General features: G+C 40.0%; 3 protein-coding genes and 1 non-coding gene across 5 annotated transcripts in view; 1 reads left to right on the top strand and 3 right to left on the bottom strand.

Moving 5' to 3' along the window:
• The window catches only part of BCAR3 (BCAR3 adaptor protein, NSP family member), an 86,422-nt gene extending 84,286 nt beyond the window's left edge, over positions 1–2,136 (bottom strand). For both annotated transcript variants that reach the window (XM_056497908.1, XM_056497910.1), the window contains exon 1: positions 1,484–2,136. The gene's annotated coding sequence lies outside the window, so the exon portion shown is untranslated. The remainder of the gene's footprint in view (positions 1–1,483) is intronic.
• On the top strand, positions 1,279–1,365 carry TRNAR-UCU (transfer RNA arginine (anticodon UCU)). Its single transcript is given in 2 exon segments — positions 1,279–1,315; positions 1,330–1,365. It is a non-coding gene; the product is annotated as a tRNA-Arg (tRNA).
• Positions 2,137–4,708: 2,572 nt separating the features above from the next.
• On the bottom strand, positions 4,709–13,272 carry DNTTIP2 (deoxynucleotidyltransferase terminal interacting protein 2). The gene is made up of 7 exons (XM_056497914.1): positions 12,689–13,272; positions 10,312–12,038; positions 8,667–8,799; positions 7,909–8,004; positions 7,369–7,533; positions 6,113–6,222; positions 4,709–4,861 (listed from the first exon to the last, which is right to left on the bottom strand). The coding sequence occupies exons 1-7, from the start codon at positions 12,788–12,790 to the stop codon at positions 4,768–4,770; spliced, it is 2,427 nt and encodes an 808-aa protein (XP_056353889.1). The 5' UTR covers positions 12,791–13,272; the 3' UTR covers positions 4,709–4,767.
• Positions 13,273–14,341: 1,069 nt separating this feature from the next.
• Positions 14,342–25,547, bottom strand: GCLM (glutamate-cysteine ligase modifier subunit). The gene is made up of 7 exons (XM_056497920.1): positions 25,212–25,547; positions 22,586–22,651; positions 20,779–20,863; positions 19,977–20,033; positions 18,515–18,717; positions 16,924–17,038; positions 14,342–15,228 (listed from the first exon to the last, which is right to left on the bottom strand). Exons 1-7 carry the CDS (start codon positions 25,329–25,331, stop codon positions 15,059–15,061), a joined length of 816 nt encoding a protein of 271 aa, XP_056353895.1. The 5' UTR covers positions 25,332–25,547; the 3' UTR covers positions 14,342–15,058.
• Positions 25,548–26,692: the final 1,145 nt, after the last annotated feature.

Below are 26,692 nucleotides of genomic sequence, written 5' to 3'. Positions count from 1 at the left end.
TGGCACGTCGTTGAGCTCAGCAAAATTTCTCTGAGTGCCAGTAACTAAACCCAGCAGAACTCTATTCCAAGTAACTTCTGCACCTTGAAAAAGAACATGAAGTTGAAGAGGAGCTGAAATGCAAGCCAGCTTGCAACAGAAGTGGACTTCAGACAGTCCCAGAAGAGGGAAAGTCCAAAGGACTGCTCTGGGTCCACGTGCCAGCAAAGGTTAATCAGCTCGGTCGTTTTCGCCCATGTCCACATTATGTAAATTCATGAGCCGGGAGCTGCCCTGTTTCTCATGCAGTAGCTCCATCTGCTGTCCAAACGCAAGGGTGGACTTTGCACCAGCGCTACATTCACTCAATAAAAAAGCAAAACTACTTGAATATTTTGAAATATTTCTGGAAAAATTCCAAACGTTTCCCTAGCCAGTCCTCCTGCATGAATGGAACCAGCCTTTATCTACCTTTATAAACCAACTAACCACAACGAATATAGGAGAGGAAGTAACAATCGTGAGTGTCGCACTTCTTCGCTCTTATAGTCTCAGAACCAGTCTCAGAAAAGAATTCTAGGGTGTGCTTATTTACATGCTTTTCCCCAGTCTTATGGAAACCTGCATTTAAAATGATGATGAAGTGCAGCAGGATATTCTCACAACGTTTTGCTGCACAGGCCTCACTGGCCGAGTGGAAGGCCACAGGATCTGCTTGCAATATATTGGATGGCAAGGTTAAAGAAAAAAACTTCATACTCTCGTCCTTTAAGGTTTCCAGTATGGAAAAATGCTCATGGTTTAAAAAATTAGTTTCGCGGATTTGTTTCAGACTAGAATTACAGCTTTTATGGAAAAATCTCTTTCTGAATCCATGGGGAGGAGGTGCTACTGAGCATTTACAGACGTCTGGAGGAAGAGTACCTCAATACAAGGCAATTGTGGATTATAACTATATCCCTCGAGGATAAGGATCAATACGGGAAACGCCAGAATGGGATGAGAACAAATATTTTATGCTGATCACTGATGAGGTCGGTCTTCCGTAAGAAATGAGGTCGGAGCCTTGTGAGCGCTGCACAGGAAGCCGCGGGCCCCACCCGGGCCGTGGGCAGCGCTCAGGCAGCACGCGGGGGCTGCGGCGAGACTCGATTGCGCGGCAGCGTGTATGACAACCCTATTCATGCTGGTTAAGGCAAATAAAATTGAAAATAAAATTGAAAAAAGCCGAAGCTTTCGGGGCTAACGCTAAACGGCGCGCGCAGGCTCTATTGACGGCGTGCAAAGATTCCAACAGGTGGCTCCGTGGCGCAATGGATAGCGCATTGGACTTCTAGAGGGTTTGAAGGGATTCAAAGGTTCCGGGTTCGAGTCCCGGCGGAGTCGTGTCTTCCTTTTTTTTTTTTTTTTTTTTTTTTTGGGTTTTTTTTCCCCATTATGACTTTCCTCCGCCCCCTACGCCTTTAGGGCGGAAATCTTTCCCCCGCGCTCCCTCGTCCCTTACCTCACCGCCGCAAGTATCCGGTATGCCATACTCCTTCTCCCGTCAGCGAGGCTCTCCGGGCCCGCCTCTAGCCGTGCCTGGCAGCCTGGGGAAGGCTGGAAGCGGGCGACGACTGCCGCCATCCACCCAACCTGCCGTAGCCGCCCGGCCCGGCGACACGGAGATTCCTCACCGCCAGCGAGAAGGCGGATAGGGGCTCTGCTCTCCTCCTCCCGGGCCCGGCGCCCTCAGGCAGCGGGAGAAGCTCTCTCGGCTCTCCTTCTCCTCCCGGGCCCGGCGCCCTCAGGCAGCGGGAGAAGGGCTCTCTGCTCTCCTTCTCCTCCCGGGCCCGGCGCCCTCAGGCAGCGGGAGAAGCTCTCTGCTCTCCTCCTCCCGGGCCCGGCGCCCTCAGGCAGCGGGAGAAGCTCTCTGCTCTCCTTCTCCTCCCGAGCCCGGCGCCCTCAGGCAGCGGGAGAAGCTCTCTGCTCTCCTTCTCCTCCCGAGCCCGGCGCCCTCAGGCAGCGGGAGAAGGGCTCTCTGCTCTCCTCCTCCCGGGCCCGGCGCCCTCAGGCAGCGGGAGAAGCTCTCTGCTCTCCTCCTCCCGGGCCCGGCGCCCTCAGGCAGCGGGAGAAGCTCTCTGCTCTCCTCCTCCCGAGCCCGGCGCCCTCAGGCAGCGGGAGAAGGGCTCTCTGCTCTCCTTCTCCTCCCGGGCCCGGCGCCCTCAGGCAGCGGGAGAAGGGCTCTCTGCTCCTGCTCCGCCAGCTCGAGCGCCGCCAGAGCGGTCAGAACCGACAATCAGCTCTGCTTCCAGGACAGTCTGTGGAAAGTAATTTCACTTGAGAAAACAAGCCTTTGTCTTTCCTGGAGGCACTTCAGTTTTCATGGGTCACCGTGACACGTTCCTGGTAACTTTCAAGTAACCAAACAAGCCCACAAACTGCAGCCGACAAAACACCGGAATTAACGGTCTTTTCTGACTTACCGACGGGTAGAACATGAACAGCCATTTTAGTTACAGCAATCAAACTAGGTGGTAAAACAAAACAGTAGCAGCAATAAACAAACTACCTTGATTTTGCTCAGAAATAAATTAATCGGATTCATTATTCCTGAATTATTAAATTTGTGGAATTTTCTTAATAAATTATTTTAATCCTGCTGGTGTAACTTTCCAACTGTAATAAAGCTTATTTAAAAGCAATAAAGGAAAATCTGAAAATGAAACACACCATCAGGCACATTAACCATCAGAGTCAGTAAAGGCAGAATTACAAATTAGCACAAATATTTCTGCCATTAAAAGAAAATACTACTTATAATTGACAGGCAAAGCTTCATGGAAGTTTTCAGAGAAATCTAATAACCACAGGCAATCACATGGTGTACTTGGGTTTTAATCTCTCCAGCACCTTAAACCTTCTGTCAATTTCAAAGCCCGTGTGTGTGTGCTTTAATGTAAACTGGTGGTTAAGCAAGGGTGCTCTGTGCAGTGCCTCACCTGACAGAGGCTGAGGCACGAGCTCAGGTAAGGTGACTGGCAAAGCCGGCCAACACCACCTGCAAGTGCCACCCCCAGCACATCTCACCCATCTGCACAGAACACGGGCACTCGCTGGGCACAGCGTGGGACAAAACAGAAGGTATTACAACAATCAAAGGAAGGGAAAGGATACAGAACACAAACCAAATCCCTTCCTAGCTGTGCTGCACATGAAGTAACCTGCAGCTGTTGAGCAGCCTGAGCAACAGGCACGGAGTTGTTGCTTGCTGTTAAACACCACAGCTTGCATTTCTCTTTTTAAGTCTTTCAGACTCGTGTGCTGCTTCTCCAAAGTTGCACTTAAACACCCCAGAATGACAACTACTGTGGTGCCTTGTTTTCTTCTCAGTGTTCACTATTAATTTGTATTTCCATGTCTCAGCCAGAGAACAAGACACCATAGTTATTTTTATTGGCTTTTTAATAATTTACTGGCAATTGAGATGCTGGCATAAATATCACTGCAGTAAAACAGCCTGTCCATATTAACTGAGACCTAGGGACAGGTGGTTCTACTTTCACTTGTTTAATATTTCCCTATGAATTCACTTTGACACCATTCATCGCCAAGCAGTGAAGACTTTTTAAGGACTCTAGATTCCTGTCTTTTATGGTAGTAAAACATTATGACCAACTTATGAATGATAAAAAACACCCCAAAGAATCTGAGGAAAATGTCTTTCAAGCTTCAGATGGTGGTCAATATATACCACAATGCCCATTTCAGCACAAATAACTAATCCTTAAAAAGACTCCTTCTCAGTAGAAAACCTGATGGTTAAACATTAGTCAAGAGGATAGTTAAGCACTTCTTGTTTAAGATCTACAGCCTTTAAAATTCAGTGTTCTTGTAGTAAGGAAACAATCAACCACTGGTCCTCTGACAGTGACTTCTACATCCTAATCACCCAATCCACCTAAGACAATGTAGTGCCAGTTTAATTTCTTCTATTATCCATCTTTACTGCTACCTCAGGGCAGTAACTAAGCGGTACTGATTTTAACAGCAATAAAATGACCAGGTCATTAAAAACCAACCAAACACCACAGGAGTTCTGACAATCACAAAAGGTTGTGAACTGCCAATGAAGGGGAACTGAGCTGATGCTATCTCTGGCTCTGCAGAGGCATCAGACATACATACATCTCTGGCAGCAGAGGCATTCCAGACTCACTCTATTTGTTCACCTTGAGCTATTCCAGGTCAGCTGACAGACAGAATCTGCACACCACACCCTAGACAATGGATGACAATGTTATTTTCAAAAATATCACTAGACAATAATCAAACGGTAAGAAAATTAATTAATTATTTTTTCAGTACCTTCCATTACAGTTCTGGCCAACAGCACTTCTGAAAAGTCATGGAAAAATATATTCTGGCACACAATATGCGCCAAGATGAATTACATATATAACTTAAGACTGAATTTACTAATTAACTGATGTGAAGTCTGAAGCAGATCACAGTCTGTGAAAGTGAATTTTGTATTCAAGATTTAATAATATGCTTTTATGTAATTATCTCTTTACATAAATATTAATTAAAATAAATAGTAATTTTAAAATCAAAATTAAATTGAGATACCTGATAATTTGCTAAAGCTTCCTAGCAAATTGTTATGGCAAGAATTTCTCTAAACTTTTATTTGCACATCACCTGCAATCTTAAAAAATCAAACAAACAAAACACCACAACCAAAGCATTCTGTAAGAAAGTTTTATAACAAATAAGTTGTTCCAGCTTGGTATTTTTCTTCAGTTCTTAATTGTGAAATTTCTTCTTCTTCCGATTCCTCTTCCCTGCTGCAAAAGCTGCTTTTTCACTCATGATCTCCTGATACTTCTTTTTATTATATCTGAACAAAATAGACAATTTACTTTTAAGAATGGCAAACCAAAGTTCATGAGAAGATAACATGGACAGTACTCTACACACGTTATTTGCCAAAATGAGTTTTCTCATGTTTTCCAATCAGATTCTTTGATTTATACACTTATGCATAAGTAAAGGGGAATCTACAGTTGGATCAATGATAAATGCAGGTATATTTCCTTTGGAAGTAAATTCTATTGAATTTTGTAATTAATTTTGGATGGGTCCTTATTGCATATGCAGTCACATTTCATACAGTAGCTGAAACACTGCTACAGCTCGTAAGGAAAAGACTCAACAATTTCCACAATACCATGACGAAATTACACCCACTTTTATAGTGCCTTCTCACCAAACTCAAGATTATAAACCTTTCTCTACTCCAGATGGAAAACTGAGATGATGTGAATACTAAACAACGAGCAGGGGAATTGCTGCATGTGAGCTGCTAGCTCCTCTAACACAGACTCTTAGGTACCTGCACCAATGAGTACAACAGACACTGCACACTGAGCAGTGCTGAAGCTTTAAAGGCAACATGAAAATCTGACAAATATCTGCACTAATGCTGAAGTATATGATTAAAACCCCTTATTAGCCACAGCATAAATTAGCTGATCAAATTTAAAAAATATTAATTTTTAAAACTACTTTCTAATAAATACCTAATAAATCAAACAAGTCAAACAAGAAAACTACTTAAGAAATAGATACAGTAACTTTCCTTCCCAACATTATAGTTAAATTTACAAGTCTGACAAAATTAACTCCATAATCCCAAATCATGCACTACTTCAAAGAAAACATGTCATCATGTGAAAAGAGAAGTGCAGATTACCATCGTGTAATAACCAAATGGACCAACTAAATTACCTACTCCAAAAACTGCAGGCTATGGAGACATTAATCCAATCATAATCTTCAAGTAAGTTTTCTAGCACAATTTTGATTTCCATGACAGGTGGCCGACTGATGCATTTATGATGACCAAAGCTAGATAAAACCCTTTAATGAAGGTGAAATATACATTATCTCAGTCTAATTATCCCCTTAGATAAAGGTTCCTTCGACTTTCTAAATGGCAGTACAATGGAAGTGCTAAAAGACTAAAAATTTTTCTTTGAAGTATAACAAAACCACCCAACAAGCTGAATAAAACAAGAAAAAGGCTACAAAATTAGAAATACTCCTCTTTTACATGGGATATTAGAATTACAAAACTACTTTTAAATACCTTCTGAACTCTGAATCTGCTAGCAGCTCTTCCACAATTGTTCTCTTCCTCTGTTTCTTAGGGATTCGACTGTGGTAAAAGTCTATGGGAGAATCGACTACAGTCCCAACCTAGGAAACAAAAATGAAGTCAATTCTTACTGTACGTGAACAGCAGGATGTTGATTGTTTTGCCTTTTAAAAAAAAATTCCCAAAGTGTGAAGATACCTGCAAAGCAGAGGGAATAACAACGGTTTAATAAAAGTGCAAAATACCAAAATAAATAAGTCATGCTTTGCATGCAGAGTCCCTTTTGGTCTTCTTGCATAATGCACAGAGGAAGGCCTGAGCTTTAACACTGTACAGTTTTCAGTGCTGGACTGCTGTATCAGCACTGTAATTCATAAATGAAATCCAGTTCTTAACTTCTAAACATTTTAAGCTTAAGGGAAATGAAACCTTTATGACCACCTTAAACCTCTTCCTGTCTCTCAGCCTGGTGGTTTTGCTAGATGACTACACAGCAGCCAAGGGCTCCATCCTGAAACGCATCACATTTTTTCCAACCAGCATGTCAGCCAGCTCTCACAGTTCAGGTTAGCAGTAAAGATACACACAGTACATATTTCATGCAGTAAAAATAAACCGTGGATCTAATTATGTGAAACACTTCCATCTAAGTTTCACTAATTTCAAAACATACTATACCCTCAACACTTCAGAGTGAAGTGGTAATATTCTGAGAAATGAAAACATCCTCAAGCATGCTAACTATTCAAAGTTTCTGGAGGCCTATTTCTATAGCTTCTGTAGTAATTTCTTTATTGATGCAAAAGATGATTTCTTTATTGGTTTTAAAGCTGAGAGCTACAAGTGGCAAAAATTTCAGCTTATCACAAAGGTAGCTGTCTCATTTAAACTGTATTCATTAGTAAGAAAATAAAAGCCAATTATTTTCTACACACTTGCTTAGAAAGGCCGGTACTCCAAACAAGCAGTGAAAATCTAGTCGTCTGAGGGTTCAAAATATGGATTCAGTAAGATATTTGTTCCCTTCTATGAGACCAGCCAAAGCTAAACACATCAACAGCATATATACATAGGTAACACAAAGTTAAATAGTTGCAAACTCCAGCTAAGTAATCAAAACACTTTAATAATTAAGATATGAAATTAAATGAATGCAGAAGCTACCTATGAAATAGGCATTATTAGGTATCCTTACACAGCAGTTCAAAATTTCAGCAGTACAATGCCACCTTCTGCTGCTTCCTTACCTGGAAGTACTTGGGGAGACCATCTCTATCATTTTTCTTATAGAAATGCTTAGGGTCCAACGAAGCTCTCATCTTCAAAACTTTAAGATCATTTTTCAGTTCACTTGTGATTTCTGGGGCTTTCATACCAAACCAGCCATCACCTGTTGTTTTCTCTCGCTCTGCCTAGGATGCAATACCAAGAACAACAAATTTACATTCAGTAACTAGGATGGGACAGAAAAGGGAACTCCTCCCTACAAAAGACAGATAAAGCACTTAAAATGTAAATGAGTACCCTTGGAACATGTATTTTATGACCACTGTTATAAAGGAGGTTACCAGCACAGCATCAATGACAGATTTGTAATGAGCATATAACCATTCACTTCACTGTGCTGGTGACTGAAAGGATGGCTTTTCAAAGCACAGCTCAAAGACAACACTAAACTGCAGTTCATCCCTCCATCTCCAGTGAGGCCAGGATATACACAGTCTCAGCATGCAGCTTTCTAGCACAGCTTGTTTCATTATCTGAGGCATTACCAGCTCTTCACTTACCCTGCGCTGCTTCTTTAGCTGGCGAAGTGATTCCCTGTAGGGTGGCACACATTCCTTTCTTTCAAAGTCTGGAGTTATTACACTCTTCTGCAAGAGCTGTAAGAATTTTTTTGAACATTAGAGAGCCATCTCACTGATACAAATTTTACTACTTAACTGTATTTACAGAACCTACTGAGTGAATCATGCAGAACCTAAGCAAGCATTCTAATGCAATACACGAGCAGTAAGGATCTTCAAAACAGAACACTGAACAACAACAGAAAGCAGCTGACTTGTTCTGGAGGAAGTGAGACAGCAAATCCTCTAGAGTAAAGAGGACTATCCTGGATGAGCCAAAGAAAAAGTCTCAACAAAAATAACACATTCCCTTTACTTCAAAGGGTGCTTTTTTAAAAAAACCTGCTAAGTCCATACTAGGTTACAGACTTTTATCTACTGAAATTCATTCTGGCTATGGGCTAAGTATCTTGTCAGCAGACCTTTAGCTTGTGTATCATTAGGCAAAAATCCAGCTATAATCAACTTTGGTTTATTTTACAAGGTAATGCACTATTTTTCAATTTCTGAAAAGTCAGGTATATTTAAATTTTTACCATTAAAACCAAATGTGAAACCACACTTCGATCAAAAATAATCTAAGTTCTCAATGAACCATGAAAAGGATACTTCTATAAAATCAAACAAACCAATCTTCTTAGATTAACATCTTTGTGTTAGTGTAGTCACAGATAACTGAATAATTGCAAACACATTACCTGGTCCTTCTTCTTCTTCAGTGGTTCAATTACACTTGATCTAGGCTTCTGATTTTTTGCATCAAAACTGATATATAAACCTCCAAGTTTCTTGATATTCAAACCAGGGTCTATGCTACTGGAAAGATGTAAACTAAAGGAGAAATAGTTAGTTAATTATTAGAACATTTTAACATGCATGCAGCTAAACCTTATACTGTCCTCTGAGGAAAACGAACAGAAAAATATTTTTCTTATTCTTCCCAATTAGGTTCAGTTCTGCAATGATTTTAAGTCTTTTTATCTAGATTATGTAATTTTGAAATGACAGGTGCAGGGGGATTGATGCCATTATATGAAATAAGACTTATTATTAAAAAATACCAGTACAAGCACTTCCACAAATCTTTCATATTAACTCTAATGCTATACTCTCATCTTAGATATTATTATCATCTGGATAACTGAATTCTTAAACTTGCTTAACCTTGCCAGAAGAACTCATGACCAGCATGCTTCTATACATTGATAAGCTTACTAGCTAAAGAGAAAAAACCCAAGCATATTGGTGGTAAAAATATTGTAACTCTTAGTAAGAAGTATGAAGAAACAGAATTCATTATAGGAATGTTTAAGACCTGTTTGTATAACCCTACTAGGAACAAAGCCATTAAACTTGGATAAGAAAGTAGCTGGATGGTTGCATCCAGAGGGTGGTGGTCAATGGATCAGAGCCCTGATGGTTCTATGAAATTTCAAAGCTGGTATGTTCATATTTGTTTCATTGCTTCATTCAGGCAGCCAAAGGAATGTATCCACAATGTACAATGGCTCTTTTCATGACAAGAATGTTTAAAAGGTCTAAACTACAATGGAGAAAATACAGTAATATCTGAAGAGGTACAACAGGTATTTACTGTAGCTTGAATGCTTATTAATACAAGCCCTTTAACAACTTTCTATCAAACTGTGACTGATCTTGTATAATGCCTCCACACTGAACACTTGGCTAAGTGTTCTTAGCTAAGACTTTTGGCCTACCTGAAGGTTTTTACTAGATTAAGACTTATTTATCCAACCTAAATGAGTATTATACTTTAAACATAAGAAGGGATTTTAGCAGCAGCTGGACTACAAGAATTCAAGCAGTATTACTCCACCTGAATTATTCTGATTCCATGCTAGGTTTCACCTGGTGTCATCATTCACAGCACAGCAGGAACTGACACATAAAATTATATGCAACTGTTTAAAAAGCATGATCTAATCAGGCAATATGTAAGGAATTTACTGGACCTTTTGTTATTTACATTCCAACTGGAAAAAAAAAACCCCTCTGACCTGAATAACCAATTCAATCAGCCTCAGCAGTTTAATACAGTTTCACATTGTTTTTTAAGCTGAACATATACAAGGCCTCCAGATGCAAAAAACCAAAAAATCAGAGTTCTGTTCCTACCATATTCAAAACCAAAAAAAACCCCCAAAATCTAAATGTATGAACCATATTAATATTTTATAATATGTGCAACACCATTTTCTGCAGCAACATGACATATGTGATGAGACTACTCCTTTATTTATTCTGCACTTAGTGTGCATATTCTAACGTGCATATGCTTAAATGAAATGCAGATTCTTTAGCTATTTCTAGTAAGATACTTACACATCAACCTTATTTTTCAACAGATCATCATCCTCATCTTTTTCGTCTTCATCTATCAATTCCTCTTCATCCTCTTCCAAGTCTGATTCTTTATCTTTTTCACCTCCTTCATGCTTACTTTCAGCATCACTGTCGTGCTCTACATCATCCAGATAATAGTTTTGGCTAGAACTCATGCCAGGCTCAGTATCAATTACAAAAAGACCTTCAACATGCATTGAACCACTTTTTAAAGATTTTCTGAGAGAAGGAGTTCTCTCATCTGACTTTTTACAACTCATATTCTCATCAATTGTGTCTATGACTGCCACATCACTATATACAGAGTCATCACTTTCACTGTTGCTCAGAAATAATACAACAGAGTCATTATCACTGCTTGGTTTTTCACTGTTGTGGGATACCTCATATTCTTCTCTTTGGTTGCCATGACTGTCTGCACCAACTTTGAGCATCCGGCTTTTACCAATGCTTTCAGTTTTCTGTGCAACAGTCATGTCCTTTAATGGGCTGCTCACTGAACTAGCTCCCTTACTCTTCTTTAATTTATCATCACACGAGAAAGACTGTTGTGCATCTGCCTCTGCATCTGCTCTTTCACATTCTGGAATTTTTTTACTTTCATTTGGTGTTACTTGTCCTTGGGATTCCAGAAATTGTTTGGGTCTCATGCAGTCAGTCAAAGAAACAGCCACACGCTCCAATTTCCCCTCTCTCACAAGTACTTTACTGTGATCTTCTTCTGTTAGGTCACATATTGCTTCTGAATGGTCTATCTCAACAGACTGTGTAATTTTTTTTTCTTTTTTCACAGGTGATTTAGTGTCACTTTGTTTAGTTTTTGTAAGACTGGATGTCATATCATCTAAAATCTCTTCTTTTGTGTCTTTACTCCAGGTTTCATTAGCACATTTGCTTTTAGGTGAACTGGGTTTTTTATTACTGTCAATGATGGTAGAAGCATCTTCTGTGTCACTGACAAGTTCTGCAGTAGGTGTAGAATCAGAAATTATTATGGACTCAGATTTAATTGTGTCCTCAATTAAATTCTCATCTTCTGACACAAATCTGTTTTTTTTCTCAGTCTGCTCAGTATTTTTTGCTCGTGATTTCATTTGCATGCTCCTAGTAATTCGTTTGGTAGTGACAGATGGCTCCACATGAGAACTTAGGCAACATGATTCTGCATCAGAAGTATCTTCACTCTGGGCTTCATGAACACTATCAGGCTGCAATTTGTTTTTATTTTGTCTGCTCCTTGTACTAGTGGGAACATTAAGCATTTGGACACCAGAAACAGCAGAGGAACAAGACTCAGCTTCAGAGACATCATCTTCATCCACAATCCTACTTAACTTATTAACAAAAGCTGCATTGTCATGTCTTTTTTTGTCAGCAGACTCCAGCTGATAAGGAATTACAATTTGTCGCCTTCGTGTTATTCTTACATATAAAGGCGTCTGGAGACCAGACACAGAAGAGCAGTTTGATTCTGCTTCTGAAACATCACCATCAACTTGTGGTTCAGCAGCTGATTGTGCTGACTGAACAGTTGTGTTTTCATTCCTGGTGATCTGCATCTCTGAGCTACCACTAACAACTGATTTCATTTCTGTATGTTCCAACTCTTCAAACTGACATTCCTGAATCACCTCTGCCTTACGAACTGATTTAGGTCTTCTAGTAATTCTCCTAGTCACAGGAGTACTAATTTCAGCAGATCCCACCTAGAAAAGGAGTAAAAAAACCGTACAGTATTGACAGATACATTAACTACATAACTAGAACGCTATAAAAATCACTAAGAATCTTTTTAAACAGATCTACCTAAACTAACAACATATTACACGTTCTCTGTGTAGCCCTATATATGTGGGAGAAGTCTTAACAAATCATCCCTTGCTTATCTCTTTGCTGTATTTTGGTCAGGGCAGGAGAAACAACCACATCCTTTAAGAATTACAAATAAATATCTCCTAAGTCTAAAAACTTCTGTTTTTAGTTGTCAGAGGAAGTAAATCCAGAAAAAATGTTCAGAAATATTCATAGACTTCTTCAACTATAAAGCAATAAATACTATCGACTGTCAAAACGCGCCCCCAAATGGTGTCCAAAATCAGCTTTAGGTCTACGAACAAACTGGCCTCTCAGCAATCGCAAAACTAGGTATGATGTGCTAAGTATTATTTTAAGGGACAGAGAAATGATGTAACATCCGTCATGCAAATAAAGAAGTGCCAGCGCTAAACGGCCCAATGACCTGGCGGCTCCGCTCTCGCAGGGCCGGCTGCGGCACGGCACAGACGCCGCCGCTGCGGGCTCGGAGCGCAGGCTGCACCGCCCGCCCGCTGCCCGCCCCGCCCCCGGCTCCACTCACCTCCGCCGCACCGGGATCGGCATCGGGACCGCCGGGGCTGCCTGCCCGCGCCCCCTGCTCCCGGCGCCGCGCCGCCGCCGCCGCTCGCCTGGTGCTCACCATGTTGCCGCCGCGCCGCGCCCTCCCCTTCCTCCCTGCACTCCTTCCTCTCCCTGCTCTCCTTCCTTCCTTCCTGCCGCCCGCCCTTCCGGGCTCCGCGGCGCCCAAAAGGTTCCGGGGCGGCGGCGGCCCCGCCCGCTCTGCCCTGCCCTCCCCGGCTGCGCGATGCGGGGCAGGACGTGGTGGAATCGCGGGGCGCAGGCTCTTGGAAAGGCCTAAAATGTGTGACAGTGTAAAATACTGCACTAAAAAGTCCACGGGAATTCCAAATTTTTAGTTAAACTTTCCTCGTGGAAGGAAATATCCTCTCACCCACCTGGCTACAAACCAAACGAATGAGATAATGTGGTAATTGGATATAGTATTCTGCTACTGGTGACTCTAGAATACCACGTCTTAAAAGGTACTTCTCTGCAGCAGGCAAACTATTAGCAGTCAACAGAAAGGAAATCAATCATTATCCATTAGAGCAGCCTTTACACTGGTTTAGCACAGTTTCTGTTTTGTAGCATTTCAATATAAAAAATAGAGCATACACACAAATCTAATACAATACAGAATCAGCCAAATACATATAGAGCTTACAGGCAGTGGTTAAATGATAAGCACACAACACAGCACTAGTAGGGAATTTTAAAATTAAACTCATGTAATTTTGAACTCTGATACACACTGGCCCATTAAAACATTAAAAAGAAACCACTACATTTTTATTAAGAGAAAAAAATCCAAACTTTTATTGATGTATTACTAGTTTTTAATTCCCCGTTTCTCTCATTTATCAAAAGAACTAAAGTAGCCAAGAAAATTTCCTGCTATTTGCCACTACAAATACAATCTTTGAGGACTAAGGTACCTTGAAAAACGTTCATCATTAAACTTAGTGGAATGGATTATAGGAAGCTGACACTCCAGACTCTACCTACAGGCATTCAAATTCCACTTGCTGCCTATAGAAAAATTTGAAAGATGTTGGTGAAAGTTCATTCCCTTACAGTCCAAATCTCAAAATATGTACAACAAAGTTAATGACAACTACCAGTATGAGGCCATGCCCCATCTGAAATCAAAATGTAATTTACTATTTTAGACATTTGATATCAAAGTTCCTGCTGAACTACAAGTCGAACTTTAGCCATCTACTCTGCTTTAAAGGTCAAGGAAAGTAAAAAGCCTTTTGGATAGAAAGACTATATTAAATCAAAAGCCTTGCCTTAGCTGCAGCAATCTCTCTGGGATTACAAAGCCAGTGCACTAAGATGCTGCCAATCAGGAAGATACCCAACTTCAAGCTAAGCCTTGCTTCATCTTTCCTGAGTGGCACTCAAAAAACAGGTTTCCCAGGCAACAACAAAAGAAGTAATTAATTTTAGTGAACAGCATCACCATTTACTGTCTATTCTACTTGGCTAATTGCTTGGTAATTCACAAGTATCAAATAAACAAGCCACAGTTGAGGAGACAGGCACAATTCAGTTTTTGATTAACAGATTTCTTCATTGCTTGTTTTCAAATCTTATTTTAAACATTCACTATTAATACATTTTCTATTACATTTCTAACAGTAAAAATGCCATCACACTTGTGCAAACACTAAATGAAGCGTATTGAGGCACAAAGAAGCCAGAAGGAATTCAAGTAACAGTCAGAAAGTAATTTGGAAGATGCATTTTCTTTTAAATCATAGAGGTCTTTTCCACTCTATTAAAAATAAACCAATTTTCCCACCCCCAGAAATTAAACAGCTGACGTGCCTATATATACATATCAAGTAATGAGTTACCAGCTTAATTTTTGGGGGATATTGTTTCATAAAAGATGACAACTTTATAGAAAAGCTAGTCCTTGAATGCCTGAAATGTGTACTCACCAAGTAAGTATGATTTAAGAGAAATTTGTTTTTTAAAAAAACAAAAATATATGTTTCTCCTTGCTACCTAATGGCAGCTAAAATATAATCATTTTTACAGTGAACTGGTCATCAAAAGAAACTTATTTTAAACTGTTAGTCTATAGATAACTTCAATAAAAAATGCCCCAAAATATTTCATATTTTGAATGAACTCACCAATAGTTAAGAAAGAAAAATAGTGTTAGAACACTACAGATAAGCCTACTGACATCACACTGAATAATTACAACTTTTGGTAATTAATTATAAATGCTGTAAAAATCTTTCTATGAAAAATGCAATGTTCCCCCATCCCAAAGAAATTTAAACAGCCTTTACAAAAAACAAAACAGAACAAAAAAAAAAAAAAAAAAAGTGTTTTAAGATGCATTTCTTTGAGCTTGTATGATATAGCCTTTGGACTTGATAATTCCTCTGCTTTTAACAATGACTGAATACCGCAGAAGCCATAAAGGAATCCATTCGTTTGCTTTCACGTTCTGGATGCTTTCCTGGAGAGCTTCTTGAAAACTTGCTTCACAAAGTAATTCTGAAGTTAAAAAGGGATATTTGTGCTTAAAACAATGTCATGTAAACAGCAGCAAAAAGCAACACTTAGTAAGAGAAGCCTTTTCCTGCAGTCAAGATCTTAAGTGGTACCATATACCCCTCAGATCCACTCTTCCAGAATGCATTTAAGGTAAAAGCAGCTGAATATTACGAAATAAATCTCCAGGACACTTTTTTGCAACATTGAATATTTCTCATAAAACTAACTGACACTCTGGAATATCAAATGGAATTGATCAGCAGAGTCATTAGTAGGAGAAAATGAAAATTAAATTTGAGAAGCTAGCTAGACAAACCAGAGGTGAGTAAAGCACAGGGCTGAAATCAGCAAAGTACTGAGTTACCTCTGCAGTCACTAGAAAGTCAACATTTATACTATCTCCCATAACTGGGCTCATAATAACCACAAGCCCAGAAAGCTTTAAGAAAAATGGGCTTAAATGCCACAAAGCAGGAAAATAAGGCAAGTACAAATCCTAGTTTCCTTTGGAATGTTCATCAAGAAAACATGTGTCTGGTGAGGAGTGCTCACAAAATATAGTCTTGATACTCTTCGGCTGACCATTACAGAAAAGTTAGGCTGAGCAAACAACACATAAAGGAATCACAACTTGTGATGTTTTCTATCAAATCCTCTTCTTCATTTCATGACTTTCAATTGATACTATTTATTAAAATGCAAGTTGCATTTGGACTTCAGAGGACATGGAAATTGTCAGATTGAATGGAATCTTGCATGCTGCCCAGAGCAGTGATAAATCCTGATCAGGCAATGATGAAATTAATTACTTGTAACAGTGGTAGTATGAAGTATATACTTCATAAGAAATGCTTTACATACTTTTTTCTTTGGGATCAAGTGGAAAGAAAGGAGAAGGAAGGAAGGAAAAGTATCATAATGAATAATTAGTCATAACCAAAAATGTAGGGAAGGAATTAACTAAATATTGTTTAAGATTTTTATTATTCCAAAATGGTGTTAAGGTGTCCAACACTCTTAAGGTGTTTTTAAGAGTGAAGAAGATTCATGATGTTTGAGAGAAATGAATGTTATATCCCAGAGAGCTGGTAAGTCTGTTCTACAGCTCAAAGGAAAGCCCCAAATTTCTTCATTCATTTAGCAAATGAATCACTGCATTAAAAAAGTGAAGAATTTACAACTCTTTTTGTAGTAATGTTATTTTAAGAAGTCAAGACTTTGAAAGAATCCTACTTAAAGCACAGTAATTTTACAGATCTAATATTAACAAACTACTCAGAAATCAACTGACCATCAACATTTCTATGTAACCTATTTCACTTAGTTCCAGGCAAGTACACTTTCATTTCTCATTTATTGGCCTTCGGCAATATATTTAATTCCATATTTTGTAGAAATAAACATAGTACAAATTTCTCAGTAAGTTGTTATTCTATTTGCTTTATTTTCACTGATTAGAAGTATTTCAAGAAATTATCCAAGGCTGCAAGACTGTTTCAAGAAGGGGTGTGGGGGGGAGGAGAGGAAGCAACAGCAATAACTTAACAAAATATTTTATACAGGAGATACTTTTCGAATCCTTGATTCAGGCTTCAAATATTACAAACTTTGAAGTTCAGGAAAAGATTATTCCTGATTTTCTACTGACTAAATGTATTTAGAAGTCTTCTGTTAACTTAACTGGCAAAGTCTTACCTTTGGGGTCATTGTGAGTTAACAGCTGTATGTCACATTCTTTTGCAAATGCTGTGAGATCAGGTGGCATCACACAACAGGAAGCTAGGTTCACCTGATTACTACTTGGTTTCACCTGAGAGTAACAAAATATTTTCATAAGAAAAAAATACTAATGTACTTATATTAGCTGTTTCCCCTATGTTTTCTATTACAACAGAAATTTTGCTTTGAACAACTTGCCTTTGACCATTGTTTTGAAGTCTGAGCAAGGCAATTAATTCTGCATGGTTAATTAATGTAGGCAGCTGCAACACCTGCAATTCCCTGCAGGACACAGCCCAAAACAGGAGTAAGATCTAACTTCAGGTGCTGCCTTAGCAAGATGAGTGCTAACCCACTCCACTCTGGTTTTCTGTCTGCTGTGTTCCTGAAACAGCAGCAGCTTTATTTCCCCTTCTCTGGTAAAAGCATTTACAGGGATGTTACTTTGAAAAAGACTTCAAATTAAAAAATCCAAACCCATTTTTGTTAGAAATGTATTAATTTGCAATCTTCCATGTCTTCAGGCAAGTGATTGAGTCAGGTCAAGTTAAAAGGGGTGCTATTCCACTGACTTTCTTCTCACAAACTGCATTCATGATCACCATGCAGGTGGTCATTAAATCCTGCAATTGCTCCCTCTTAGTGGACATAAAACACTGAGGGTCACAAGGATAGTAAGATGACTGCAGCACCCCTCCTATGGGAACAAGCTGAGGGAGTTCATGGCTGGGACAGGCTGGGATTGTTCAGCCTGGAAGGCTCCAGAGAGTCCCTTCCAGTACCTTAGAGGGGCTACAAAAGAGCTGGAGAGGGATTTTTTGCAAGGGGACATAATAAATAAGACCAGGGGAATCACTTTAGACTGACAAGACAGGTTTAGTTTAGGTATTAGGAAGAAATTCTTCATGGTGAGAGTGCTGAGGCACAGAAAAGTGCTGGATGGCTGCCCCATATCTGTCACTGTTCAAGGCCAGGTGGGATGGGGCTTTCAGCAGCGTGGTCTAGTGGAAAGTGTCCTTGCCCATGACAAGAGGCTTGGAACTAAATGACCTTTCAACCCATTTTGCTATGAATAGGGTTATAAAGTATATAAAGTATTGTGCCATTTCATTCAGAGCCTTGTCTTCCTCTTTACATTTAAGCTTACCATTAAAACGTATTTTTTCCAAGGGGAAATCCCTCTCTTTGTAATACAGCTTGAAATGAAAACAGTTACATTTTAGGAGTCACTGCAATAAATCTGAAGGTTTAAGAGTACTGTTTGTGCACCTTCTTAAGTATAAAAGAATCCAGAACTCAAACCTTCAGTACTTCAAAGAACCTGCTCCTGAACAGACCTGTGGTTTCCAGCTGTCACTGGTCATTACACTGAACAAGCAACAGTCATATTTGAGTCTTCCCCCACCTTGAACATTATGGCCATCCACAAAATGTTGAAAATAACAGGGCTAATTAATATTTTGTGTATGAAACCATTTATAACAGAAGTTTGTAACAATGTGTCAGCCAACAAAGCAAGCAGTTACTCTGTCCTAAGAAATGCTATGAGTAGGAAGTTGGCTCTCACCTGTGCCCACAGATAAAGCTGCTCTAACAATGTTTTATCTAGGTCGGAGGTACCTATGGCAACAATCTTTTTGTTTTGAACTAGATTTTCCAATTCTTTCCAATAAGGTTGCAAATATTCCAAGGAGAGGTTAGTTCCATCTTCAACAGGAGGTGGGGCAATAATGACTGAGTCTAACTGAGCAACTCCGAGGGCAGAACATGCTGAGGAAAAAGAACAGACACTGCAAAATCTTTTGTCAGATACAAACATAATCAGCATGACTCTTCAAATTTAGCAAAAACCACACCTCCTGCTTCACTCTGCTAGCTTTCTATTTTACCATTTGAAACTGAGTGTATCTGCAGTCAAGAATAATAGCACAACCTTTTAAGCAAAGATTCAAGCATACAGCTGAAGACAGGGATTTAGCTGTAGGTCTTGGGAAAACAAAAAACAAAACAAACAGAAAATTAACAAAAGCATGAAGCTTTTTCCTCCTTTTTAATGTTAAAACTGTATTTTTCCCTGAAGAACTGATGGCACTTCCCTATTCCTTCACTCTCAATTTCTTTTAAAATTTGTAGCTTTCAATTTGAACTATAACTCAAGTACAGGATATGGGTTAGGAAAACTACTTGATACATGTGAGGAGTTTGACCAAGAGCACACCAAATACAGACTTATTTGCCAAAGAAAAGTGCGAGTCTTGGAGTCTCACTGAGCTTTAGTAAAAATGTAAGTCATGAGGCCTCTTCAGCACAGCAAAGGGAACAGAACTATCTAGCTAAATTAATTATTTTCTTCAGGAGGAGTCGTCCTTTATTGTATGTTTAACAAGTGGTAGTAAAAAATTACAATTAATAGGCTATTAACTGGGGTATCAGTAGAGAGTAATGGTATCTGACCCTTTCTTCTTTGGTCACCCCTCAAGCCCAACAATTTTCCAAAACAGTAAAGTTCAGTGCTGCTCACAATTACAGCTACATAAGGCCAGCACAACTTTATGCAGATACTGTATGGCATTTTCATAAAACTTAACTATTTCATCAGCTACTTGTAGCATTATATTATTTCCTAAATAATCTTTGAAAGATTACGCAGTTAGTAGCAAAGTTCATGATGCTAAATGCAACTGGCAAGAGCTGGCAAGAACAGCTGTATCACTACTTTAAAACATCACATGCTATTTACTTTTTAACAAGTTTTGCGTGAAAGAATAAAAACTTGCTCCTGCTTGTAGCAAGGAATCAGATTTGAGTTTGTGGATCCAAGGTCACAGTGTTCCATTTAATAAGTTTACTGACTGAACTATTGTGCAAATGGACTTAATTAACTAAGTCTCTCTTAATAGGAAAACAGGATATGCTTGTGACAGTGACTAAATAACATTAAATAACATTGGAAATAACATTAGAACTTTTTCCATCTAAGTTCTAGAGTGAAAAAGAAATCCTAACTTGAGTTTGAGTTCCACACTTACCCAGGTCAACTGCATCTCTGATCGATGAAGAGTTTGATCCAACGATGAAAAGCTTTGCTATTTTCAAACAAACTGGAGTCAATAACTAAACAAGCCAGGTATTACTAATATACAGCCATTTACTTTTGCTATATGCACTATTAATGAGTTTTTTTGGATAAAAGATTTTTAGAATATACACTAATTACTTAAAAAACTGGAAAAAAACCCCAACATTTTGAAAGGTGACTGCCCAATAAAGACACTGTTCTCTTAAATGTCAATGTTGTTGTGCAGTCTCAGAACAAGAAATCATCCAGTTAGATGATGTAATAAGTTGTAAAGCATCAAGACACGAAGCAGTAACAGCAACAACCTGTATAAAAACCCCAAATGTAATAGTACAAACAGACTTCTTCACAACTTACTGAGACTCAAAATGTACTAGTGTTAGTTTGGACTGCCTCCTTCAAGTTCATCATATTCAACCTGGAAAAATTACGCAAATAAATGTGCTTCCAATACTATTTCTTAAATCCAGTATTATCTGTAATATTTTGCTTCAAAACTGTCAGAGACTCACAAAATACATTTAAAATATCTTGAGGTGATGTAAATTAAACTAGAAAAATGCTGACTTGCTTTAAAATCTGAAATATTAATTCAAGACTTTCTTAGCCAATTTTTAAGAACAACAGTGTGCAATAGTGTAATTTGACTCTGCAGTTATAAAAGAGAACAAAAACCCCTCATATATGAATATCCTGTTAATGACTGCATATGAAACCTTCACATGACACTGGATTTTTGACTATGTTCTTACCTGATACCTTCAACTCATCCCTTTCTTCAGGATTTATTTTTTCTAGAGCTTGAGCTACAGTACATTCCAGAACCTCCGGTGTTTCCTGTAGTAAGTACATGAGACTTAGAAGCAACTCATCAAGAGGAGACAGTAAGCTCCTGAATAATATTTTTAAGTAATTAAAAAAAAATCAAAACCAAAACCAAAACAAACAAACAAAAAAGGTGCCTTACAGCAGTTAGAGACAAAAGTAGTAGAAAAATGCAATGACAGAAAGAAAGTAACCCAAGGCTTCTTCATCCCTGAGGAGACATCAAAATAATGAAGATATATGAAAGGCCCTATATGCCCTGAATAAAGAAAATACAAATTACTGATTACAAGATTCAGTAGTTGTAGAAGTTGTGATTTTACGATGCGAAAAGACTGCTGTTCCAATTGAAAGGACCTTGTTTTACAAAAGCTTTGTGACCAGCTGAAAAGAGCCCCATCAGAATTAGGAGGTTTAGTGTCAGATGGGAACATCTTTGCAGAAAAGTATTTTGTAATTTCAGTGCAGCTTATGAAAAACCTACAGTGCTAATGTTGTAAAATACTGGTTTAAGACAGTAATTAATTCACCCCCTGACTTCATTTAGGATTAACCTGACATCTCATGTCAGCTGGCACAAGGTGATTTCCTTAAGTCTTTACCTACATCAGACTTTGCATTATAGACATACTCAACACTCTCCCCCAAGCAAAAATGCTTTGCTAATTTTTGCTGTGCTACCAAAAGATTCTCAAGTGAGCCTTTGAGTTACTATATACAGTCAGCATTTTAAACAAAGCTTAACTTTTTTTTTAAGGTACTGGATATCAATATAATTCATGAGAGAATTTGGAATTACGCAAGGTAACATGCTCTTACAGTAATACCTAGCTTACACTAAATAATCTGCTTTAAATGGATGACTAATTGGACAGTGACAAGTGTTAGTTTTTGTTGTCTTCTTCAGCAATCATTAGTTCTTTCACAAATCATTCAGCAATAACTTCACACACTTCAGTTTGGAATGTAGCAATGTGCAGCTGATGCTCCCATTATATAAGAACAGTAACAAAACCCATAGAAACAATCAGGGAAGTTTTTTTTTGTTTGGTTTCTTGTTGTTGTTATTTTTTGCTTCTTGGGTGCCTTTTTTCCCCCTGAAACATGCTAATATATCACAGAGCAAACAATAAATTTAGTGGGGACTGATGACTGTTTTGTTGAATTTCAAAAGGAAAAGTGAAAGAGAAGCAGGCAAAGACACCAAGATCTTCATATCAGATGTTCACGTCTGTGGCTTCAAAACTTATGTGGAAGTCTTTAGCTCTTAAGGGGAAGATTGCCACTTCTGCATCTTCAGAAATATTTCTGAGACAACAGATGCTTCAGAGCTCCCCTCTGGATGAGGGATGGGATGGTCTTCAGCCATCTGTGATCTCCATAGTTTCTCCACTGAGTTTTAACAAGCACGCTAGCAAACTTCTAAGGTACACAGATTTTATTTACTTTTACTTGCCCCCATAATTAATTTAAAATATTACAGACCACTATCTTTATTTTGCTAAGAACTGTTTTATCTGCCATCAAGAGGATTCTCTCTTTACACTGGTATTTCTTAACCTCTCCAAATTTACTAAACATTAAGGAAAAGAAGGGGAGTTAAGAAATATGCCCTCAAGGTATCTGGAGCTGCAGATACTTTTACTGCAATTTAATAGCTATTCTAAATGTAACTAACTACCTATTTCTCTAGTTTCACATGTAACATGGATAAGATATATACACCTCTCCTACCTGATTTTGGTCTTGGCCGATCTTTGAGCTCCACTCAGTCAGTGTTTTCTGGATGCAGTCCCGCACCTACAAAACATTTTTTCACACTAAAGACATTGAAGAGTGGGTATGTTCCAGCCACACACAAACACAACAGCACAGAAATGTGTAGGACACACTGCACACTGAACTAACACCATCCCACAGAAGTTTCTTCTTCATAGCTCCTATCTGAAACTTGCTTAAAATAGCTTACTTACATATTTCTCTCTCCTCTTTCACAGAGTTTTAGCAGTAATACCAGTACTGTACTTCAGTTATTTCTCAGAATAAAAGTACAATGCTAAGCAAGCAAGAACTAGGACATGGAGTGGTTTGGGGTTTTTTGGGTTTGGGGTTTTTTTTGCACAGAAATTCTTAAGTTACAAAGTAGTCAGATAAAAGCATAACTGCCGTGACACTGTAGAAATGAGACGTAACAATCAACCACAAAATACTCACTGTATTAATTACTTCTCTTTTCAAGATGCATATAACTCTTGCAATTTACTGCCTACCTACTCCACTATGCCAAACCACCAATGCTTTTAAGTCTTTCATTACTGTAGGGGGAACCTACAGGTCCTACCCCACACTTGCATTTTTCCTTCATCCACAGATGCAAAATAAACTTGACTAAGATTCTGATCATGGATTTTCTTGAACATAGTAAGACATAACTATTAAATCAGCTAACTAATTTTATACAGTACCAGTGCTGCAGCTGTAGCTGTGCTGTAGCTTCCCTCTGATCTTAAGTTCAGGTACTGTCTAACTGCCATCTGCCACAGGTAGGAGCACTTCCACCAGCTGCTGCCTTACTTCACTTTCCACAGTGTATTTTATAACTGTGTGCATACCTGCTTTGTGTACCTTTAAACAGCCATTTTCTATGATGCCTAACTCAGAGAGTTCTAATACCATACACAAACTAGAAGTCAACATCCCTGCCTGATATCAGACACAGTAAAGGAACAGTACTTTGTGAACACAAATACTGTACATTCCTGCGATCGTTTAAAATAGCATAAAAACCCCTGGACCTAAAAAGCAATAATAGCTCCCTCTCCCCCCAGCACAATAACTCTTTATTAACATAACTCTTAATCCTGTTTTGATACAATTTATATAATTATCTTTTCCTTTCTGAGGACAAGTGAGACAGTACCAAAATTTTATATTTTATATGTTACTGCTTTGCAACTGTCACAGATATATTTCTATTGCAGTTCCTATGCACAGGCCTCTGACTCCAAAGCACACCACTCCCTTGCCCTCAGGCCATGTGAAAACTGCAGTGTATTCCACTGCTTTGATCAGCTTTCCCAAACACAGCTGTATTCCCTAACAGAGGGGTTCACAGTTTACAAAATTTTAGCTGACATTCTGCCACTGAGAACTGACTACACTAAATAGAAGAGTTAAAAGCTGATTGCAAATAATACCAGTTTTTTGCTTTTGGAAGTCCAGCAACTCTGAAAAGCCAGCAGATTCCTCTGTAAACAAATGAATTTCAATACCTTAACTATCAGTTATGCACACTGACCACTCTATACTTAAGAGTCCCCAAAAACTACCCACACAAGGGTGCCCATCATGACACAGCTATGTCTTTGTTACAGTATCCAGCCCTATTTCATGCAGATCACAGAACGTTTAATAAGCAACCAGGCCAAATAAAACGATATGACCACATGACAGCTAAGCAAGAGTATGATGAATTCTTCCTTCTTGTTACATCATCCTCCCTAATACCTTTCTTCCACTTGTGCATGATTAATATGCAACCAACGAACTTCTAGGTTATCACCAGTGTCACTAAAATCAGCCAAACCCATAGTTTTTCTAATTGTTAAATGACAATTCTGAGATTAGTGTCATGACAAAACAGCAAATACAGTGGTTCTGAAGTTCATGGCCACAGGATCTTCAGACATTTTATGAGAACTGTTCTAAGTATTTACACATATCGCTACAGGTAATACTTTTCAAGTGGTGATTAAAAAGCTCTTTTCAACTCCTTTACAAAGAATGACAGCTCTACACTTCAAAGAAGACAACAGCCACTTTTCCCAAGAACTGCCACTACCAAGAAATTAAATAAACTTCAGGTTAGAAAAGGGAATTTTCATCATCTGTAATGCAAGTACGTATCTATGCATATTTTTATCTTACTAGAGAAGTATAACGGATCCCCTTTGCCATTACAGACTGCACTTAAATTTGTGTTTTAATCCTTCATTCCCGAGATCAGAAGGCTGGGCTTGCTCCTTCTCATGGAAAAGTGCTTCCGGGGGCGGGGGGGGGCCCGACCTCCCAACAGGGCAGAACGCAATGAACGGACATAAACAAACAGGCAGAACCGCTTTGCAATTCCTATCCCGCGCCTCCCCAGGGCACCGGCAAGCGGATCGCTGGGGAGCCAAAGCCCCCGCCGTGAGGGCACCGGGCCCCGCCGTGCCGACTCCCGCCGCGGATCCGCCCGGAGCTCCGGGGAGCGGCACCCAGCGCTCCCTCAGCCGCCGCTCCTCCTCCCGGCCCAGGCCCCCTCGCCCAGAGCAGGCCTCCGCCGAGGCGCCCCGGAGGGAAGCCCCGGGCTGCCCCTCACCTCCTCGCTGGGGGTGGCCGGGCACTTCTTGCGCAGGCAGCCCCAGTTGAGCAGGTTGCCGGTCTGCAGCGTGAGCCTGCCGGCGCGCTCCAGCAGGACGCGGGCGCCCTCCGTCCCCATGGCGCTGCTCAGGCGGTGGCCGGCGGGCTCTCCGCGACACCTACGGCCCCGGGCAGCGGCGAGCCGGCCGTGACTCAGCACCGGCACCGGGCCGAGGGGCGGCGCGGGACAATGTGCGGCGGGGCGGGCTCGGCGCGGGAGCGGAGCGGAGCGGAGCGCGCCCCGCCTCGCGCTGCCTCAGGGCGCGGCGCCGCAGCGGGAAAGCGCCCCCTGGCGGCGGCGGGGCCGAAGCGGGCAAGCGCCCCCTGGCGGCCGCCGGGCCTCCCGCCGAGGGGGCGTGGCCTAGTCCGTGTGTCGGTCCGGCCGCGGGACCCGGCCCCGGACCCGGCCCCGGCGTCGCTCCCAAAAGAGTGCCCGAGGCACTCGGGGCTGCCCTGTGGTAGCTGCCCGGGGTGGGTAACACCCCCGGGCCGTGGCTGATATGCAGGCTCAGTAAGTGACTGGAACCTGCTGAATTGTGCTCATGACGCCATCCAGTAACAGGTTGTCATTGACAGACACCGAGCTAAAAGGCGCAGAAAAAGCACCAAATGCTTACCCCTTCTGGCTGTGTTTGCATTTGGGTGAAACAATGCCAGGGCAGCACTCCAGTTTTACTCCAGCTGGGTCCAGTAAAGACACGCTGGGTAGATCCTGAAGGATTGTAGTTTGGGAGAATTTTCTTTTTTAAGATGAGGGGGCTGCAGGAAGACCACACTCTAGCCAAAATCCTTCTGTTCTGGAGAGTTGAAGGAGGTGGCTTTTTTTTTTTTTTTTTTTCCCCTGTAACTCCAGTTAAAGGGAACAGTGAACCACGAATTCTAATTTTGCTGTCAGCTTGGGAATTTAAATTGTGTTTCTAACAGATTTTTCTTCATCAAGCTGCATGTTGTGCTAATAGAAGGAACCAATTTGCATAACTTCTGTCAGTCTGAAACACTGCCTGATCGTTTTCTGGTACAGAAGGTTAGTTTAAAAGTTCTTTATATTTGTGATCTGATTAATTTTTCATGTTGGGAAATGTTTTCACGATTTTATATGGTTACAGAGCATGTGAAAATGAAATATACTGAAAGAAATGCAGCCTATTTGGAAAAGCAATAATTTTGTTTCCTTTTTCTTTAGCATAAAAATCCAGAATGTCTAACCTGGCCTAAATGTTAATTCTCCAGTCTCAGGGTTAACTTGGGAAGCAGTGTATGCCTCCGTATTTGCACATGTTTACACTGTTAATGAATAATGTCCTGTTGGGGCTTTCTGGCTTTCCAGTAGAGGCCTTTTCTTTTGGTGAAACTTATTATTTGATATTTCATTTAAGTAGCTTTCATGGTTATACATCTGTATAAGAAGGTTAAACTTGCAGGTAGCAGAAGGTTTTCAAA

Source organism: Oenanthe melanoleuca, chromosome 8 (assembly GCF_029582105.1).
Source record: "Oenanthe melanoleuca isolate GR-GAL-2019-014 chromosome 8, OMel1.0, whole genome shotgun sequence".
Lineage (NCBI taxonomy): Eukaryota > Metazoa > Chordata > Aves > Passeriformes > Muscicapidae > Oenanthe > Oenanthe melanoleuca.
The sequence above is the reverse complement of the archived record's forward strand: the minus strand, read 5'-3'. Positions and strand labels throughout refer to the sequence as shown.